Here is a 21455-nt window from a genome sequence, read left to right as displayed (position 1 = left end):
CTCAAACAAAATATTACTTGCCATCTACCTATTTATTATTCAACAGAATACTGTTGTTGAAATGATTTTTGTACAGCAAATCGTACTCTGAAATCGCTCAGTGAATTATAGTGATAAAGCAATTGTGCGTTCAATCAAATATATACCCACGACATATGATTATAGTACGATTGTGGGACGTAAATTTGTATCATTACATCGCGTTTATCTGCGTCGTAAATTTTCACGATTTTTATAGTCGTGATGTGTGTCGCTGCATACAATGTTAATTTTATCTGTCCCTAGAAGAAGAACTATTATTCTTATGTGCATGAAAACTTTTGATAGAAATAATTTTATACGCGTTTGAAAAATATTTCAGATGAGGTCATGCCATTTTTAAATATTTCGAAGCTCGAGACTGTCTCGTCACCAAGCTTCTTATGAAAAAATTATAACGTGCTATACGTTCGTGATAATTTCCCGGACAGAGAGAGAGAGAAAGAAAGAGAGAGAGAGAGAAAAGAGAGAAAGAGAGAGGGTATACGAAATTAAATAACAATACACGAAATGGCCGGTGTGCCTCGTCGTCAAAACGGCCTGAGACATGTATCCGTATGATTTTTGACATGGCCCTGTAGGTCAATCTCTGACGTTAGTCCGTAGGACAGGAGGTTCGCCCGATCTTGTCCGTAGATTAGAGGAGAAATTTGTAGTGTTCATCATCGGCTATATAAAAGAAAAATAGACTAACGACTATTTTTTATAGCATCAAACAACATGCCAAGGTAGAGTTTTATCCATTAAAATTCCAACTTATTAGATTTAAAACTATATTACGTATATATATATTGCACGCGCGTAGATAAATTTTCGAATAAAATTTATATTGAGGATAATACGTTTTTTGAATTATGCTACATTTTTGTCGCTTTGTTGCTTTTTTTAAATATTAATGGCAAATATAATTGAAGTGAGATCTATACTTGTCCTTTTCAGTAAGCTCAGGATTGAACATATTGAAAAAGGCAGGATATCCGCCAATAAATTGTACACACACACACACACACACACACACATATCGTCACCATTAGAGCATCTGTGTTGAACCGTATCTTGGCCTTCATCCATTTCTTGAAGGGAGAAAAATTCCTCGATATCGATTACTTATATAATCGACGTTAATTTAAAGAATAAATTTTTTATACATATACAGACACTCTGATTATATTTTGGAACAATTAAATCGTTATGAAAAACATTATTTCCATGCACAACGAGTTGATGAGACGAAATCAGACGATTTTCCATTACGAGCTCGTTTATTCGCAACAGCTCGTGATTCGCGCTCGCGCGCGACGTTAACAATAGGAAGTCGATCTCCGTGCCGAGTTGCGAAGTCTCACGGTCAGGAACCGGAGGCACAAGGTGGACACGCGGTCACCGTGGGTATACGACGCGAACGCGTCCCTACATCTGCCCGCACTAACGACCTATGTAAATGTTCTATCTGTTATCCTTGTCTCTTATCATCCTTTGCTCCTCCTTTTTCTCCTTCTTCCTCTTCTTCTTCTTCTCTGCCTTTTGCCCGACGACGATTCCACCGTGGACGAAAAGGTAGAGAGACACAAAGTGAAAGTGTGGAAGAGAATCCCGAGAGAGGGAAGGAGAGAGAACGCTATACGAGGAAGAGATACCGGGGAGGCTGCAAGAGAAAAGAGGATACTCGAAAAGAGGAGAAGAAGAGGGCCCCGGCATTCCAGAGCCCGGTCTCGACCCGCGACCCTCGCCCCCTAAATCATCCACCGCAGCTAGGCCGCAATTCCGTTTTGTTTTCTCCGCTCCTCTCTGCTCCGTTCCTCCTTTTTTCCTCCCTCCGCGCGCGCGCGTTTCTCCCTTTCCTTTTTTATTTATATCCCCCTCCCCTCTCTCTTCTCTCCCTTTTTCGACCTTTTCTACCAGACCACGGAGACAACCGACCGATCCTCCGCCCCCTCCTTCTCCTTTCTCGTCTTCTTTCTTCTTCTTCGTCCGCCAATGTTCCTCCGGCGCGTTCTGACGGGAGAGAACTGTGGGAAAAACGTAGACCCGCGCGACCGACCCGTTACAAGGGTGACGGGCTACGATAATGAGCCCCTCGTAAGGATTCGACTTGATCTCTGACTCGGTCGACACATCGTTCGCGAGAGATTGTGTGTTACGTGGTTATCGGTTTTTCTAAAGTTTGACGTTTGACTGACTGAGTTGGAACAAATCGATACACACTGCTAATAAAGAAGAATTAAATCTAAGCTAACGTTGTAGCATATATTTGGTGTCAACAGTTGTCGCAAAAATATGGCGGTGTACTGGCTTTCAAATACCTTAATCTCCCACGGTTTATAAGGGACATTAATTTAGACTCGAAATTTTTTTTTTTCATGTATCCTGAAATATGTTGTTAAGCATATTAAGATTTAAATTATGTACATATCAGGTGATTGCATACACACACACACACACACACACACACACACACACACACACACACACACACACACACACACACACACACACACACACACACACACACACACACACACACACACACACACACACACACACACACACACACACACACACACACACACACACACACACACACACACACACACACACACACACACACACACACACACACACACACACACACACACACACACACACACACACACACACACACACACACACACACACACACACACACACACACACACACACACACACACACACACACACACACACACACACACACACATATCGTCACCATTAGAGCATCTGTGTTGAACCGTATCTTGGCCTTCATCCATTTCTTGAAGGGAGAAAAATTCCTCGATATCGATTACTTATATAATCGACGTTAATTTAAAGAATAAATTTTTTATACATATACAGACACTCTGATTATATTTTGGAACAATTAAATCGTTATGAAAAACATTATTTCCATGCACAACGAGTTGATGAGACGAAATCAGACGATTTTCCATTACGAGCTCGTTTATTCGCAACAGCTCGTGATTCGCGCTCGCGCGCGACGTTAACAATAGGAAGTCGATCTCCGTGCCGAGTTGCGAAGTCTCACGGTCAGGAACCGGAGGCACAAGGTGGACACGCGGTCACCGTGGGTATACGACGCGAACGCGTCCCTACATCTGCCCGCACTAACGACCTATGTAAATGTTCTATCTGTTATCCTTGTCTCTTATCATCCTTTGCTCCTCCTTTTTCTCCTTCTTCCTCTTCTTCTTCTTCTCTGCCTTTTGCCCGACGACGATTCCACCGTGGACGAAAAGGTAGAGAGACACAAAGTGAAAGTGTGGAAGAGAATCCCGAGAGAGGGAAGGAGAGAGAACGCTATACGAGGAAGAGATACCGGGGAGGCTGCAAGAGAAAAGAGGATACTCGAAAAGAGGAGAAGAAGAGGGCCCCGGCATTCCAGAGCCCGGTCTCGACCCGCGACCCTCGCCCCCTAAATCATCCACCGCAGCTAGGCCGCAATTCCGTTTTGTTTTCTCCGCTCCTCTCTGCTCCGTTCCTCCTTTTTTCCTCCCTCCGCGCGCGCGCGTTTCTCCCTTTCCTTTTTTATTTATATCCCCCTCCCCTCTCTCTTCTCTCCCTTTTTCGACCTTTTCTACCAGACCACGGAGACAACCGACCGATCCTCCGCCCCCTCCTTCTCCTTTCTCGTCTTCTTTCTTCTTCTTCGTCCGCCAATGTTCCTCCGGCGCGTTCTGACGGGAGAGAACTGTGGGAAAAACGTAGACCCGCGCGACCGACCCGTTACAAGGGTGACGGGCTACGATAATGAGCCCCTCGTAAGGATTCGACTTGATCTCTGACTCGGTCGACACATCGTTCGCGAGAGATTGTGTGTTACGTGGTTATCGGTTTTTCTAAAGTTTGACGTTTGACTGACTGAGTTGGAACAAATCGATACACACTGCTAATAAAGAAGAATTAAATCTAAGCTAACGTTGTAGCATATATTTGGTGTCAACAGTTGTCGCAAAAATATGGCGGTGTACTGGCTTTCAAATACCTTAATCTCCCACGGTTTATAAGGGACATTAATTCAGACTCGAAATTTTTTTTTTTTCATGTATCCTGAAATATGTTGTTAAGCATATTAAGATTTAAATTATGTACATATATATCCATTTTTAAAAAATAATAAAAACAATAAAAAGATAAAGAGATAAAAATGAATCATCGATGAAAATATCATTTTAAACTCACATCGTTACCTTACCGATGATAGATTAAACATTTACTGTATCCGAAACATTCAAAATCTCTCTAACGAACCGCGCAAATTCCCGAAAAGAAAAAAATCGCGGATACGATGGATCGATAGACGAATCTTCGTGGTGATCGGCGCATTCCATCCAAACCGCGATCACCCTGTATCCTCTACAAGGTCGAACAAGAAGTATTCACGATCGCGGTAATTCTACGCGCGCGCACGCCTCGACACCGACGCCGGCATTTAAAAACCACACCGAAAGTATAATGTTACGGACACTCGATATTTTCTCGATGATCGTCATTGTACGACGGCGTCTTTAACGTACGATCGGAGGGAAGCACCCCGGTATTATTCGGTCGGCAGCTACCGTACCGGACGATGGCGAAACTCGGAACGATTTACCCCATCTTCGGTTACCGGTTCGTGTATATTGATGCGCAACAAGAAGCGTGTAAGATGTCCCCTTCTTCCCCTTGCTCTTTCCATATAAAGTGATTTCGCCGTTAAAAAAGATTGTGGAATTGCAAGTAGAAACTGCTCGATGACCGGCTGTGCATTTCAACCCTTCGGGGCTATTCTTGCGACATAAAGCCGGGAATTAAATTCGAGAGATTTCCCTAAGATAATTAGAGATATATGAGATATGTATATTTTTCTTACTTGTTTCTCTGGCTATGAATTCTTTAGTCAAATAAAGCTAATTTGTTTTTTAATTAAAATTTAATTGAGCATTAACCTTCTCCACAATCTTTCTCGAATATATATACATATATATATACACTTTCTTTTAAAAAAATTGATTCTCTCTCTTTCTTTATAGATTATAATCTCCGAATATGAAAACTGTGATCTTTGACAAAAGTTTCTGTGACAAACAAAAGCTAAAGTTGATTACACAAAATTCACCAAAAAAAAAAACGAATATTTTTTCCAATTAACACGCGAATCCGTTAAAACCAAAATATATATGCTGACTCTCTCACAATCTTTCTCAAAATCCTTTTAAATCAAGGGCATCACAGCTTGAAACGTGTGTATACGAGAAAATATCACGTGCCGGAAAACGAGGTATTTAATCATCCGATGAATATATACGCGCATTCCGCGCGTGTCGTTCAGCGCGCGTTCGTTAAAATCCAATTCCGATTAAACGGCAGTGTGGAGCACGGGGAAATATCACGTCAATGAGCGCCGGTGCAGCGGACTTTTTCGAGAATCGCAACATCAGACCGCGGACGTCTGGCTACAAACAGAATAATATACAGTCGCTTAACCAGCGCTTAATGCTCCCTCGAACTATTTTATACAACACCGCCGGTTCATCCGGCTCGCTCGAGCCACCAACCTATATCCAGTCGAAGGGAAGGACGGGAGAGCAATAAGAACGCAGAGAGAGAGAGAGAGAGAGAGAGAGAGAGAGAAAAAAGAAAAAGCGTTTAATTCCGAACAGAAGAGCGGAGCGCGGAGTTATTTTCTTGTCGAACAGCTCATCCTCGGCTGTGGAAGATAACCAGAAATGTTTGATTTCTTTTAGCGCACGTTCCCCCTCTCCCTCCTCTTTCCCCACCCATCCTGCGCACGCGGGATATCTCATCCCGCATCTTGCACCTACGCATTTACGTCAGCCGGCGCGAAACCGCGCGCTCTCCTGGAGAGAACATCTCGAAAAATTGGGAACGCACGATCGTAATTTGCGGGAAAATCGACGGTTACGCGTTCCCGCCACGCGATCGAATTCGCACAATCGAAGGCTTGTATGTAATTTTGTTTCTATAATTATCCGTAACGTATGTTCGCCGTTTGCATACATAAATGGTCATATATCGTTGAATAGTTAGCCCCTCAGCTGGTGCCTAGGACATCTTTTTGTATTTTAGCGCTGTGCAAGACGTCTTATCGTGATATTTCTATGAAAGGCGACATATATATAATCGCAATGAAATCCAAACATTTTCACGCAGACGCACATAATCGGAAATTCAAGGAATTTTTTCGCTAATTAATTTCTAATCGCTCTGCACTATGGAATGCGCATTATTTCATCGGAAGGGAATTACTCGACGATTTATGATTTGCTTGATAATCGCACGTTGTACGATTTACAACGATTACAACGAAGGACGCGCTGTCAATGCAAATAAGATTGCAAAGGTTGATGAGCGTTAATATCCCGAGATGCGTGATGTGAGTCGCGAGCGTTTCATCGCGGACGAGGCATTCTGTGTCTGGTAGCTATACGACATCACATCAGTTAGCAATTACCGCTGCGCATTCCCAAAAGAAAATCTGTCGTAAAACGGCAACGTTAATGAGAAACTTGTTTGTCACATCGTGAATTCCTCAAAGAGACATTGTATACACGCATACGACACCGTATTAATTTTATGCGAAAATATTAATGTCGACGCGACGGTCCATCCGAAGAATCTGTTCGATAATGTCAACGTGATGACATATAAGATATAGAATTTTAATCATAAGATGTAGAATAAAGATGTAGAATTTCTTTCGAGCGAGCGGAAATTATCAAAGTCAAGAATCGATATAACCTTAGGACAATGTAAGCTTTTATAGCTTATATACATTATTTTTTTCAAACAAAGAAGGTGAGTGCGAAAAATCAAATAAAAATAATTCGTAAATTGAAAATTACGACATGTTAAGGAATAAGAGATGTTAATTCATATTAGATGCGACGTTAATGATGGAAGCCATTTTATGCGTTATGTAATTGTAAGAGAGTGAACGTTCGTGAAAAAGGGCTGGTAAGCGTGGCACCTCGTTATTTTTTCAGCTGAATGATCAAGAGAAACCAACTATTACAGGCGTCTATCGCCAAAGAGTACGCCCGTATTTAGAAAGGCAATTATCTCGTCTTGTTTTTGAAGAAGCCACTCACGTGCTGTTCGACTCTTAATAGGGCTGCCTACATAGATTGAATAATCTCTGTGTATTCGAATACGTTACCAAAACTCACTGGATGTGTCTATTAAATTACGGACAATATTTGATATTCAACCGAAAATTCAGCATCTGTGCAAAAACTGCCAGAATATTCACTTGTTTGTCTACACGAACAGAAAAAAATATTCCAAACGGTTGCATTGCATATTTTATCTTATATTAATAGTAGAAGTCTTATAATCGATTTTACCCCTCAATTTTTTAAAATTATTTTAAAATAAATTAATTATACAATCGAATAATATCTAGAAGTATCTGGATACTCAAATAATATTCGATATATCGAATATTGATACCAATTTCCACTAACCCGCGTTGCGGTTACATCCTTAGTCGTTCTCGGTTTTCATCGTTCCAGTCTCGATTCAGTTGTTTCGATCTTTATTGGCTATCTGTCAATATTGACGCATGTTATCAATTGTATCAACGCTCTCTTCCGGCAAACAAGAGGCAGGCTTTGGGTTTATAAAGCGCAATCGTGTCATCTCTCAATATTTAATATACTAATTAATAGAATATAAATGTTTTTATTTTGGCTTTAAGTTATTCATTAATGTGTTTTTAGAAGAAAGAAGCAAACTGTGTGTGGGTGAAAGAACTGTTGTTTTACTTATTAGCGAGAGAGAGAGAAAGAAATTATTTTCTTCTTGAAATATTAATTTCTTTGAAAAATTGTTTAATATAAAAACAATGACATCAGATTTAAGACTGTTTAATACTTATATTATATATATTTTATTCGGTTAATTTAAAAACACATGGTTATACATGTAGAATAATGATAACAAACAAATAAAAATAAAAATTGTCGTGTAAAATAAAAAGAGTTTCTTTAAAAATCTTGTGTTAATATAAAATATTATGTTAATATAATAATATCAAAAATATATTTGCGAAATTTTTGAATTGCACATATTATTATTTTAAGGTATACACACGTGTAATTCAACTTTCAACAGTACATGCTACGCATCGCGTGTAAATCATTGTGGCGTGTGTTAATCGTTATTTGTCTATTATTTATACGCGTTTGAGCTCTATCGTTTCGCATGAAAAATGAGTTATTCAATTTTTATAGACCGTTGCGAACTAAATTGACGGGTTAAGGGCGCACTTTCGGCACCGTCGCTGCACCACGTAGCTGAGATCGTTAGAGCTTTCATAGGTGAGAGAATGCCGGGGGCCACGACTAAAAGATGGTCTGACGACCGGACGCCCGCCACTTTTGCAACAAATCTTTCTGTCTAAATCAGTTTCGAGTGAGAGATAAGTGTTTCGACATCGGACCCTCATAATTTGAAAAGATGAAAGAGAGAAAGAAAGACAGAGAGAGAAAGAGAGAGACGCTCGTAAATCAGGGCTACTAATTCAATACGTTGAGAATTATTTTCTTTGCGATAAAAACTAGAGAATATAATCTAGATTGATAGAATTTAATTATATAATGTGATAGTTTTTTATACCAAGCATATAGAGAGTAAATTGGAAAACATAATCCAATGGAAGGGAAAATAATTTGTTATGCAAAAATAAATAAAAAATGTGGAATAATATTCTTTTGTATAATTTTTTTCTAATTTAATCTACATTAAATCACATTTTTAAGTTTTATAAATGTTTATTTCTATATAATTTTTCGATCTGCGATTTTCAAAAAAACAATTTGCTGGTTATTTAATATAACTAATTATAAGGAACGATATAAATTTAATGAAAAATGTATTTTTACGTATAATCTTGTGCTGATTATTAGTAAACGTTATTTTTTATAATGTTTGGAGTTATGTTTGTGTAGTACATATATGTATATTTATATTAGGTATATAAGTCTCTGGAGTACATTAGTTCTTGTTTGTAAACAATGTTTTATAGACTAGTCAAGAATGTGACGAAAGTTTTTGTCGTCAACAGCAGATTTATTTATGTAAGCAAGATTGCGGACAAAATCGAGAAATCCCCGGAATTTGTGAGCGAATAAATAAGATCACTTATGATAAAGAAACGTTTATAAAGATCTCATAAATCATAAAAATAACAATTAACAAATATATATATACGAAACTAATAATATGAAGTAGATGAAATTAGATTATATATATTGCAGTTACAAATATTTATTATTACAAAACTGTATGTTTAATTTTTATAACACTTTAATTTTTATTAGCTATCTAAAATTTTGTGTAGATAAATATTATGACACTAACAAGCTATAATTCAATTTAAAATTTCTATTTGATACAAGTGTGAACTATTGTATTTCAAGATACGACTATTTTTATGATAAATGAGTATGGTAGTTTTTTCCAAATAAATTTTTTGTATTCGTATATTGGCACGTGGCATTGATATGTCGCGATTCGATTGCTGTTCAATTCGTTCTTCAATAATATGTATAACGGAAACATAAAGTTTTGTCTCTCTTCGCCTTTCCTGTCGCCTTGTATTTTACACTGTCAAAGATGAGCAAACACGCCGTGTCGGACGATCGATGAAAGTGTGGGCGGTCAAGTAACAAAGCATGCGGTATAAACAGAGACGAGGGGTGGTTTTTTATTGACGGCTGCTTTTCGAGGTGCAGGCGCGAAGAGGATTGTCTCGGGTCCTTATATCGACCCACGAGGTTATTCGTGGACTTTTCCGTGCTGTTTACCATGCCGGCGACGCTGGGCGATTCATTTTGCAGCGCATTGAGAAAGCACAATCGCAAACATTATCCTCTCTCGCGTACTTTATTCAAAGATGAAGTTCATAATTAAAAGAAATTTTTGAAAGAGAAAATTATCGGAGAAAATCTTGGCTATCGAAAAATCTATTTACACGCGTTAAAAATTTTTGTACAGGAAATAAATCCAGAATACGAAAACATAGCTTTCTATTCAAACAATTTAATTAATTATTATTTTATGTTTTAAGCTTTATTTGGCCTAATTTTTGGAATACATTAGTTATTGTTTCAAAATAATGTTTTATAGAACACTTGTTAAGAATGTTCGATAATAATTTTGTTTGTATATATTTTGTCATCAGCGACAAATTTACCGGCATAAATAAAATTGTAGGCATATTCGTGGAACTTATGAACGAATAAGTAATTATATTTTTCTCGTGAGAAAGAAATAGAAAGAGAAAGAGAGAAAGAGAGAGAGACGTGATTGATACAATGTACCAAATTCTGACGATTTTTTACTCCGAGCGTTGCATTTCATTTAATCTCGATAACCAATAAATCAATGGATGCCAAAGTAGATTAATTCAAAGATTAATTTTTTGCGTTTTGTTGCCGATGATGGTGTCAGAGATACGCAATGCATGCACGATCTATCGATCTTCGTCGGACATTCTCGAAATCGCAGATTTGTATTATCTGTCAACCGCAGATCCGCCATTCGGACGATAGCAGACCGATTTCACGATGTTTTATCTCCAAATCGAGTTTCTCGATCTGATCGAGGTGCGCGCGCCATCGTCTCGTTCCATCGATCTTCCCGACAGAAAAGATTCCGATAAGTCGTCGATACGATAATCTCGCGTCCGCATCGTTCCCCTGTCTGACCTCGGTGCAATGCTGCTGTCATCGTTCCTAGAAAAGTATTTCTCTCCTCGGCTTTGTTACGCAAAACGCATAAATTTCGCGTGGCCTCCTCTCCGCCTAAATCGTGCCTCTCTAAATAGGTTTACGGTCTATTAACTTTGCATCTTTCCCTCCAAAAGCTGGCACAGAACGGTACAGAAATCTACTCATCACCCATTTCTCCTGATATTTCGTATGCTTATCTCTTGATCGAAGTATGACTTATGATTAATTCATTATGCAATAAATTTTCCGGTGCTAATAATGCTGTCGTTTCAAAGTTTTCGTAGAATCGTCATTTATATTTCGAGATATATTCTGAAAGATGATTTTTTGATATTTTATAGTAAATTCAAAATGTAGAAATATACGTATTGGTGTTTTGTTGATTGATTATATCGTTGTCAGGCATAAAAATTTGCACTAATTTTCGTGCAGGTTTTTCCGATTTATATTCTTAGATGAGATACTGGATCTCCCTGTTTTAGATCTTTTCGACGTCATACATTCCATTCGACCCATTTCAAATTTCCAGAAACCAAAGTTTGATTTCGCGTGGATACGAATTTCGTTGTGTTTCAATAAATTTCTACACGTGTTCCATGCGAATCTGCGCGACCCGATTTGTTTTCCGCCAAATATTTCCGAAAATGTCATTATTCACACGCGTAAATAAGTACACCCGTCGCTGCTGATCGCCGTCGATTTCCAGTCGGTAGCTCCCCGGTTGAGCAAATATCGCCTCGCGCTTCGGGCAACGCTCCTCGTGTGGCCTCGTACTTCTCTTCTCATAATTTCTCATGGCCTTTCTACCTATCCCGGCTCCACCTCTTTCTTTCTTTCTCTCTCTCTCTCTCTCTCTCTTTCTCTCTTTTGCTTTCGCTTCTCCTTCTCTCCTCTCTCCGTCTCGAGACGCATCCTTCCTACCGCTCGACACGAAGCGAGTACGAGAGCGAAGCACCAGTTCTGTACTTTTCCGTTGCCGTTTCTCTCTCTCTATCTCTCTCTCTCTCTCTCTCTCTATCTTATTTTCTCTCTCTTGCCAGGATGTTTTACGCTCTATTCGTATCCCGACGGTGCAAGAGTACGAAATATGCCAGCCTCCGCCGAGAGTAATTGCCTTTACGCTGGCTGGCGGCGACTCACGATCGCGAGCCCTCCGGATCGGTCGTGAAAACGGTAACTCTACCATAGCCATCTCAGGAGACAGCGTGACTTCCGGCAAAATGGTAGCGATTGCCGGTGATATGTATTATTCTAAGATATATAGAACAAAACAGAAATATAATTCAGCTTCTTTTTACAAACATACGCAAAGAATGCAACAAATAATTCATCATTTCGATTCGCCTGATTCTCAGTCTGTCATCATTTCATTGTATGTCCATATAGAAATTATCCGATTATTCCAATAATTAATCAATTGAGACATTAAATTGATCTTCTTTTGTGATTTATATTTATCGATTTTTCCTGGAAAAGAAAAATCTTATTTTAATACAGATTTCCATTTATTTTGCATTATTTTAATAACGCATGAAGCCTCTATTAAATTCGCAATCTCTAAAAAAAAATCGAAATAATCCAACAATTCTTCTCAAAAAAATATCGACGAAAAGAATACTGAAAAAAGTATTTTCCGTATTCTGTTTATCATCGGCGGCGACAATTAAAGGATCAACGAAACCGGTTCGCGTAACTTTTTCATACCTAAGTTTCGTCGCAGCTTGAGCGAATAGCCATTTACTCGCCTGTGTCGTCGTCGCGCATTCTAGCTCTTCCCCCGACACAGTATTTCGCCCCCTACTTAACGCTTATTCCACGACACCCCTCGTGACGACTCATCCCAATATCATCCCCCTATTCTCCGCGTCTAACCCTCCGAAAATCCTGACCAATGGCGTACAAGCCAAGGGGATCCATTGTCGATCTGACCAATCGCCGTTGCTCGTTCCACGCACACGCAAGATCGGTTCTGCGCGTGTAACAGACTATTCTTCGCGCTTCCTTTTTTTTTCGCTCTTCCCCCTGCTGTTGCGAGAAGGAGTAAGCTGCTTTAAAATGCATATCGATTTATCCCTAATGACTGACCGGATCGTCTCACCGGGTCGTCGCATCTGCGGATTAATAGGACGGATCTTCTCTTCGGCGACGAAAACAATTCGAAGCAGCGTACATTTTGTTTACCGATATGCGCGAGCGACAAACAGATTGCGACCATTTGTTCACAATTTGCTTTTTATGTCGCGAAGACCGCGGAGAGTACGGCAACATTTTAGTTCGTCTCAATTCGCCCGTATTCCGGCACAACAGTTACGGTACACTAGCGTTTCGATACCGCGATTCGAAATCATTTCTATGCTAATGGATGCTGCGCTTCATCGATCATCGTTAAATGCAACGTCACCGAGTCCCGTACTTGGCTATTTTGTGCTTGGAATCCTTATGGTGCTAAAGCACGATATTATCACATTATGATAATATCTATACAATCGTGGTGCACTGTTATTATTAGAAAATAAATTATTCCTATATATGTTATATATACAAAAGAGAAATATATTTAGAGTAAATTGAAGTTTATTATTAAATAATCGCGGAAAGCAAATCAACAGTATTTAATAATTCAACAGTAATTAATAATTTAAAGATAGAATTAAAAAGCACTATTAATTCTGAATTACATTTCAAAATTACTAATGTAATCGGAAATATATATGTAATAAATATTTTTTGTTTATTCACAATTAATGTACAATTATCGACCACATTTTTATAATATTATTAAAAATATAATTGATATTGATATAATCAATATTTAAAATATACATATAATTGAAGTGAAAATATAGAAGAAACTCAGCATTAAAAGATCTTAGCTTTTTAAAAAACAATCTTCTTTACATATATCATTGCATAATTTATTCTAAAATTTTAATACTTCTTTTAAACAGCGTTGATTCTCGAGATAACGACGAGTAGAATTATACATCATTTAAATTTGTCTCTGTCTGAGGAAAACAATGGCACAGAATGTGTGGAATGGAATACATATCGAGGAAAATATTTACCGTGCCACTTGCGAGGGGACGAAGTAGCGCTGCCAAATCGTATTTGTATTTCGACGGACGGCGAAGTGAAAAAAGCGTGCGAGGAGCGGAGAAAAAAATGAGCGTAATAAAGAGGCGTGATGCGTGTACGCGTTTGTTCAACGAGTAACGTACGAAAACAATGCGTGAAGCCGTGCGTGGATCGAGGATCGTTTCTCGAAAACGCCAATTTATTTCGGTGAGGGTCGCACGAGGGTCGCCACGAGCAGAAATGAGTTTTTATTCATCACGACGCCTGTGTTGGCGCCTTCGATTTTTTAAACGGAGTTTATTAAACATTTATTAAATATTCTTCGTATTAGGAGGGGTCAATATCGCGTTTATAAGTAAACATTTTGCATTCGAGTTTGACGGAAAATCGCTTGAGAGAATTTTGGATGCTCAAATCGATATGAAACGGTTATCGATCGCGCAATAGAAAGTAACATTGATAATGTCGTTAATACGAAAAGAAAGGAAATCTTACATTAAATCTCGAATTGCGATAGCAATCAATATTTATATAGCGAATGTATAAATATCCAAGCGATTTTGAAACACGGTCTCAAGCTCTCCGTAGGGGACACACAATAGTTGTTATAACAACATATATATCTCAACGTACGATTTAGGGTGGCATAGCGTCGGGAAAGAGGGGGGTTTACGGAAGAGAGAGAAAGAGAGAGAGCTCACACACTTCACAATGGCGTCGGAAGGGTGGCGTTTGTTATAAATGAAAACGAAATTTAATCACACGTGATATACTGCCCTCCATCTCGGGGTGGAGTACGACGATGGAGTGCACGAATCCGCATCGTGCGACCGAAAATACGGGCACCTGCGGATGTCGGTGTACACCCCGTACGCGATTTCATTATTAAAAGTCATTAAGAGCGGGTGGATGAGCGCGAAATAATATGCACATTCGGCGTGTTACCGCACGTGTTTCTAGATTACGTGATGGGAATAATAAATTTTTCCAGATAATCAACTAAGAGTTATTACATATTTTGCTGACAAAAATATATATTCTTTTTTTCGATATACACTTTAAATTATTCGTTGAAAAATATCTCTCTGTGTGACCGTTTAATGAATAAAATATGTAGATACAATATTATATTTGTACGTAAAGGTTGATAAGAGATGAAGAATAAGAATAGATCAATTATTGTATTTAGTTTTTATAATTATATGAATTTTAATTGCGTCGATTTTAAAATGATGAAAGTTCCATGTGTTTAAAAAAAAAAAATTAGATCTTCTCTTTATATATAATAATAATGATAAAAAACAATAATTATTACATATTGATTTATTATTTTAGATAAAACACACACTTGTCATTTATTGCACATTGAAAACAACATGATATTATATCCTAGAATGCTCGCAATCTATTGTAAAATAAATATAAAAAAGGGGAATAACACAGGCGACTTCTATAAAAAAAAAAAACTACAAATTAGTAACTTTAAAGAGAAAGAAATCTTTTAACAACAGCAGATTCAGTGACAAGACGGCTAACGTCTAGCCGTCGCATCGACCAATGATGGGATGCCTGTCCAACGAATAAATATGCAAATACATTGCCCAGATCCGTCGGGCATAAAACGACACGATATACGGCACGGTAATTTCTTAATTGCACCCCGAAAAATTCTTGTCATCGTAAACAGCCGGTTGATTATATTGAAGCGGCTCGAGGCGCCGACGGCGTCTCGTGGATAAGATAAATGGACGAAAAAAAATGACCCGGGAATAAATATTAGAGAGACACAAAACAAAGTAAACTCTACCGTCACCGTCTTATTTACGTGACTCTAGTATATAACCCGCGTGATCTCGCTACATCAGTGGAAACCGTTAATACACAACACAGAAACCGTCAACCTGCCTACCTATCTCTCTGTAATCTTCGCGACGGAGAGTAAGTGACGTTCTTGAATTAATCATTCTCTCACGCTCGACCGAGTTCCGGCGAGATTCGAGGATGACTCACGAAGGAGCTAGTTTACACGCGGGATATAATTTATACGATTTGGCGGTTTGCGGTAGATCTTTCGAGAACGTAGTTAATACGGTTCTCTCAACGTCGGTCGAGATGAATCGATTCGTGGAAAGGGCATATTCGAGTCTAAATCAGATCTGAGAAAGCGCGACGTTTTGTGTTATGTCTTTCTGATTTCTCGCATGAATAAAGTTTATACGAATCTAATTTTCGATTTTTTTAAATTCAATTTTATCATTTGACATTGATACCGGCGTGCATCAGTTTCTTAGGAAATAATATAATATTATAGTCGTATTAGATTTATAATTTTAAAACGTATTACATTATTTACACAAATATTCTATTGTACATATCTAATAAAATGTTTCCTGCTTGATATACGCTTAACATCTTTCATTTACTAGCAATTTTGAAATGAATAAGATTATATTTACGTTTCTTTTACACGAAGATCTTCGTCGTACATATATGCATCACATAATAAAACCAATTTAAATATAAGATTAATAGGCCAATCATACCATGATATAATGCAATAGTTTTCATCCAATATAAGATCGATAAAAGATTTAGTGAGAAAGAAAAAGAGAATCCTTGAATAAATGATGTAAAACTAGTAATCACGCAGTAATGACGGTGCTCACCGGTGTGCGTCCTCTTGTGTATTTTGAGATTCTCCGATCTGGCAAAGACCTTGCCGCAACCTGGATGTACACACGGGAAGGGTTTTTCGCCGGTATGCACCCTTATATGATTGACGAGCTTGTACTTGGCCTTGAAGGCTTTGCCGTCGCGCGTACAACCTTGCCAGAAGCACGCGTGCGTTGTACTTTCGGCACCGCCCACGTGATCCATCTGTAGATGCCCCACGATGTCGGAGAGGCTGTTGAAGAGTTTGCCACAGAGCTTTCTTCCCGAACCGGCATCCGGGTCCAGCCACATACACGAATACTCCTGGTGTTGACCGCTGGTGATCACGGGGCCGCCAACCGGTCCGTCGCTGCTCCTCATGTACCTCATGAAAGGATGACCCGGATGAGGCATGCCCGGATGCTGCGGATGCTGAATCGAAGATGGCGGCAAATGTGGCGAAGCGAGATACTGATGGTGATGAGATGGTAACCTGGCATCCTGGGAATAGGGTGTCCCGGGATAGTGACTGGCGGCCAGTGGATGCTGGCCGGGATGATGTGGAAATTGCTGCATCGTCGTGGCCGTACCGTCGTGATGCAGCGACGTGAAAAGACTCAACCCACTCTCGGGCGTGGTAGGACTTGCCGTCGCGTTGAACTCATGTTCCCGTCGCAGAAGGAAGTCGCGCGCCGCGTAAGACGGATGAGGGCCCATGTGATGCCCCATGTGCGAGGGGCCCATGTGGGTGGCCGTGTGTGGATGATGCGGCGGGTAAGCCTGGTGATGGAAGTGGTGAGACGGTGCCTCGACCCCCGGGGGCGGTTGAACACTGACGATGTCGGTTGATCCACCGGTCGCTCCGCCGCCCCCGGGTGACAGCTTGATACCCAGATTTGTAATATGATGCAACTGGGACGATACACCGTCTATGTAATTCATCATGTTAGACTTTTAACGTTGATAAAAAAAAAAAAACTCTCTCTTTTCTTCTCTTCGGAAATTAGCACCAAGAGAAGACAGTAACGGCGTGTAACATATCACGACGTGTTAGACAAAATATATCCTTATTCCTAGAGCAATAAGTCAAGTATGTCGACGATAATATACAATTGTGAATGCTAAAATATCGATTCGTTATCAGGCGTGTATATAGCCTGCACTTTATTCCAGATTCACTATTTATTTTGTCGTTCTAAGCTTTCGTGAAAACACGTAGCGTCTAACAATTTCATATTAATCCACCATTGCGTCCCATCGCGACTGACACACAATTTTACACGTATAACAACAATGATATCAATGATCTCCCGCTTGGAACTACTCGTTATCGCGCGATTGCGCGCGAATACATTTCGGACGAGTTTTGACAGCAAGTACGGTATCTCCGATCGATCATACTTAGAGACACTCGAGCACTCCGCAACCGTGCGCACGTTGTGCGCTTATACACACGTTTCTCCCCGGGCGTCCCGGCGCCTCGTTCAGAGATGGTAAAACACCCGTTGTGTGCTACTTGCTGCGTTCGCAGCGGGACTGAAAACTTAGAACTCCTGCCGAGGTAACGCGGTCGAGGCATCCCTTCCTTTCTCTCTCATTGGGCGTTCTGGTCTCTTTTTTGTCTCTTACTAAAGCTCGACCAACCTGGTGCTTCTCTACCCCACCGTGATTAACGCCGCCTTACATCCCTTCCAAATCGCCATTTCCTGAACCGAGTCCGTACCCACTGTTGATCGTTTCCCCACCGGTACCAACGTCCCATTGGCGCCGACAGCGTTGGTGATCATCAGATAGAGAGACGCTGATCAACCTATCACAAGCAAGTAGGCAAAATGTTCACCAAGGCGCATGTTCCGCTCTCGGTTCACGCCCAATATCGGGGGAAGGTGCAAATGATAAGGTTCCGCGATTTTATACACGACGAAGAAGTGTTTCCCCGTCTCTTGATGCATAAACATCTCGTTTGGAATGTAACCACAGACATTTTATGCGCTAGTTTCCAAGCCGTTTTTTATTTCGTAGTCGTTAAGTTTAGTTTTTATCGTGCAATAGCTCTAGTGATAGATACGCGATAATTAGCACAATTATAAAGTCTGAAGACCGGCACCGCGTATATTAAGAGAAAACAAAACAAAATTGGATAAACATAATATACTTGCTGTCTAAATACTAATTCATTATCTCATACTATTTTACATCAAAATCGAACAGTACCTATTTACTACGTTTTTGAGTCTTTTTACCAAACTAAGTATTAAAAACTTCTGCAAAATTTCTATAATTATTATGGGAAAATTATAAATTAAGTTATTGAAAACAATCTACTCAATATGTATATTTAAACTGTTTATTCAAACCCGTGGGTTCCTCCCTAGTCGCTGAACACAAATCTCATGTCAAAACTAATTTTAAAATGCCGAAATTAATACATCGAATATCAGATTTAAAGAATTTTCGGATTTTTATTTTATAATAATTTTCTGGTTACGAGAACTTCTGTTATTAAAATTAACAAACATAATATGGTAGATATATATATGGCAGCAGTAGGGTAAAAAACATAAAGTTCAACAAGAAAAAATAAGGAAAAAAATAATTATTCTTATAGCATTTTTAATGTCGAATACACGCACAAAAATTCGGTTTTTAAAATTTAGTTTTTTAAAATTGTTAAAATTACATTGAAATTACATTGAAATGTTGTGGAATTTGCAATTAAAATTGTAAAGGATTATAATGTATTTTAACATATCACGGCATATAATGTGTAGGAAATTTTTTTTTTTTATTTAAGATTGAGTTTAATATTGTTAGATCAATTCTATTATTGATCGTACATTATATTTTTTTCCAATATACAGGTTGAAGAAAATAATGTTATACAGTATATAGTATTCTTAAAGCAAGAGTAACGCAAATCATGATTTATTAGTTATTTTTCAAATATGGTGATAAGTTTGTTTCTTTAAAAAGAAAATCAGAGAATATAAATTAAATGTGACAACACATGAAAAATCGTTGCAAAATATAATTCTTTTTTATTTCAACTTACGTAACAAAACGAATAAAATGTAACTAACAAAAACAAATGAATGTTTATTCGCATTCTTTTTCTTTTCTTCTTCTTTTTTACACATCTGATCTTTGATTTCGTCATGCAAAATTATTTTCCAATTTTGCTTTCCTTTTTGTGCCGTAGGCAGGTAAAAGCTAGTTCGTTAGTGTTTAAGGTCAGGAAATCGCATAGACCATACTTATTCTGTAAATTCTAATTCTGCAAACGCATTAGTGAATTCCAATGAAATACTTAACAGTATTGTTCGGTCGAGACAGTTTTACAAATTACTTTTTAAAGTTTCTTTGAAAAAGAGGGTCTGACTATAAATCTTTCTTAATAAATACTGGATTTAACAATATCGTGCATAAATGGTGGGTAGCTTATCGTAAGTAGATTAAAAAATGTGTGCATTGTGTATTATTATTCTTGAAAGAAGAATTATATATCTGTTGACTTTCTTTGCTATTTCTCTTTTCCTCTTTCTCTCTATTGCATTACTTGTGCCTGCAAACTGCCTATTACTTATTTTCGTTAGAATGGATTATTTGCGGATTTGGCATTCGTTGAATTTAACAGGTTTTTTTTCTTTTTTTTTTCGTATTTCGATATCTACATGTTATAGCTATTTATAGTAGCCTTTGTTTAATACTATTCCGTTCTACGCTATGTCGTTGAATATATTAACAGAGCTTAATCATCTGCATAAATAATGTAAATACATCGAGTGCTTTAACGGGGTGCCTCATTGTCGCGGCAAAAAATGAAGTCCCATTATGTCCGTAATGGGCTCGGTGGCTGACTATTTGATATTAATAACTACCATAAAGGCGGACTCGCGTGGCTCTTTCGTGTACTTAGGAGGCACGGACTGAATGATGTTTTCCATCCACCTTCTGTTGCTTTACTAACAGCGCGAGACATCGAGCGAAGACAAATCTATGCATATAACGCGTGAGCGAGTTTATGAACTCGCACTGGGCGCACGAAAGATATACATTTTTCTCACATGCATATTATAATAATTTTAAGGATTTATATCAATATTTTTAGTACAATTAGAAAAATTTTTGGGATCTAATTGAAATATAATCAGATTTCCTTAAAAAATCATGTGGATTTCGGTTGGGAAATTTATAAAGATTTAGATTAGAAATGCAATGTTACACGCGATTTTAAACAGGAAATATAAGCAAATTATTTGCTAATGTTTTCTCCAATTTTTTCCGATTTTTATTTAACATTATAATTAAACATTAAATATTTTATTATTTAATGTAATATTATCATTATTATATTATCATAAAATATTTTGCCCAGATTAAAATTTATAACGGTTTAATTAGCATTGATATTTTTTGTTTAGTTTTAAATTAGCTTTAAATTAATTTGCAAACGACACCTAGCATACGATTTCATTTGATCGTAATAATGCGAGCGCAGTCATGCATCTGTATTCACATTCAGTTTGAGACTCGCCAACACAAGACAGATATTGTCTCAGCGGACTCATCAGTCACGACCACTGCAGTCATTATATTTAATTAATCATTAGACTCGATTTATTGCGTGGTCACGGCCAATGGCACGAAAAGGTTTGAGGATATTGCCCGCCTAGCTTTCTGACTGGTATATTCGTATTTTCATTTTTTTCATTTGCGTGTATGAATGGCGTGGAAAGAGCACAGAATTAATATCAAAATGATATTATAGATGTAGGAACCATCACATAAGTTTGACTTTTATTCTCAGATATTATTACATTTGTTTACTTTAATATATAATATAAAAATTTTATATATTTTTTATTTAATAAGACATACCATGAAAAATTTAAGCTTTTTTTGAAAGTATCAGGAATG

The 21455-nt window shown here is 38.2% G+C and overlaps 1 protein-coding gene across 2 annotated transcripts in view; it reads right to left on the bottom strand.

Annotated features, from left to right (window-relative positions):
• Window positions 1-18056, bottom strand: part of LOC115234677 (zinc finger protein ZIC 4-like) — a 34240-nt gene extending 16184 nt beyond the window's left edge. For both annotated transcript variants that reach the window (XM_029805908.1, XM_029805917.1), the window contains exon 1: window positions 16553-18056. In XM_029805908.1, coding sequence (XP_029661768.1) covers window positions 16553-17483 — 931 coding nt within the window. In that variant the 5' untranslated portion in view covers window positions 17484-18056. The remainder of the gene's footprint in view (window positions 1-16552) is intronic.
• Between the last annotated feature and the right edge of the window lie 3399 nt (window positions 18057-21455).

Source organism: Formica exsecta, unplaced genomic scaffold, assembly GCF_003651465.1.
Source record: "Formica exsecta isolate Colony F162 unplaced genomic scaffold, ASM365146v1 scaffold108, whole genome shotgun sequence".
Lineage (NCBI taxonomy): Eukaryota > Metazoa > Arthropoda > Insecta > Hymenoptera > Formicidae > Formica > Formica exsecta.
Note: the sequence above shows the minus strand (reverse complement) of the source record. Positions and strands in the feature narration are given on the sequence as shown.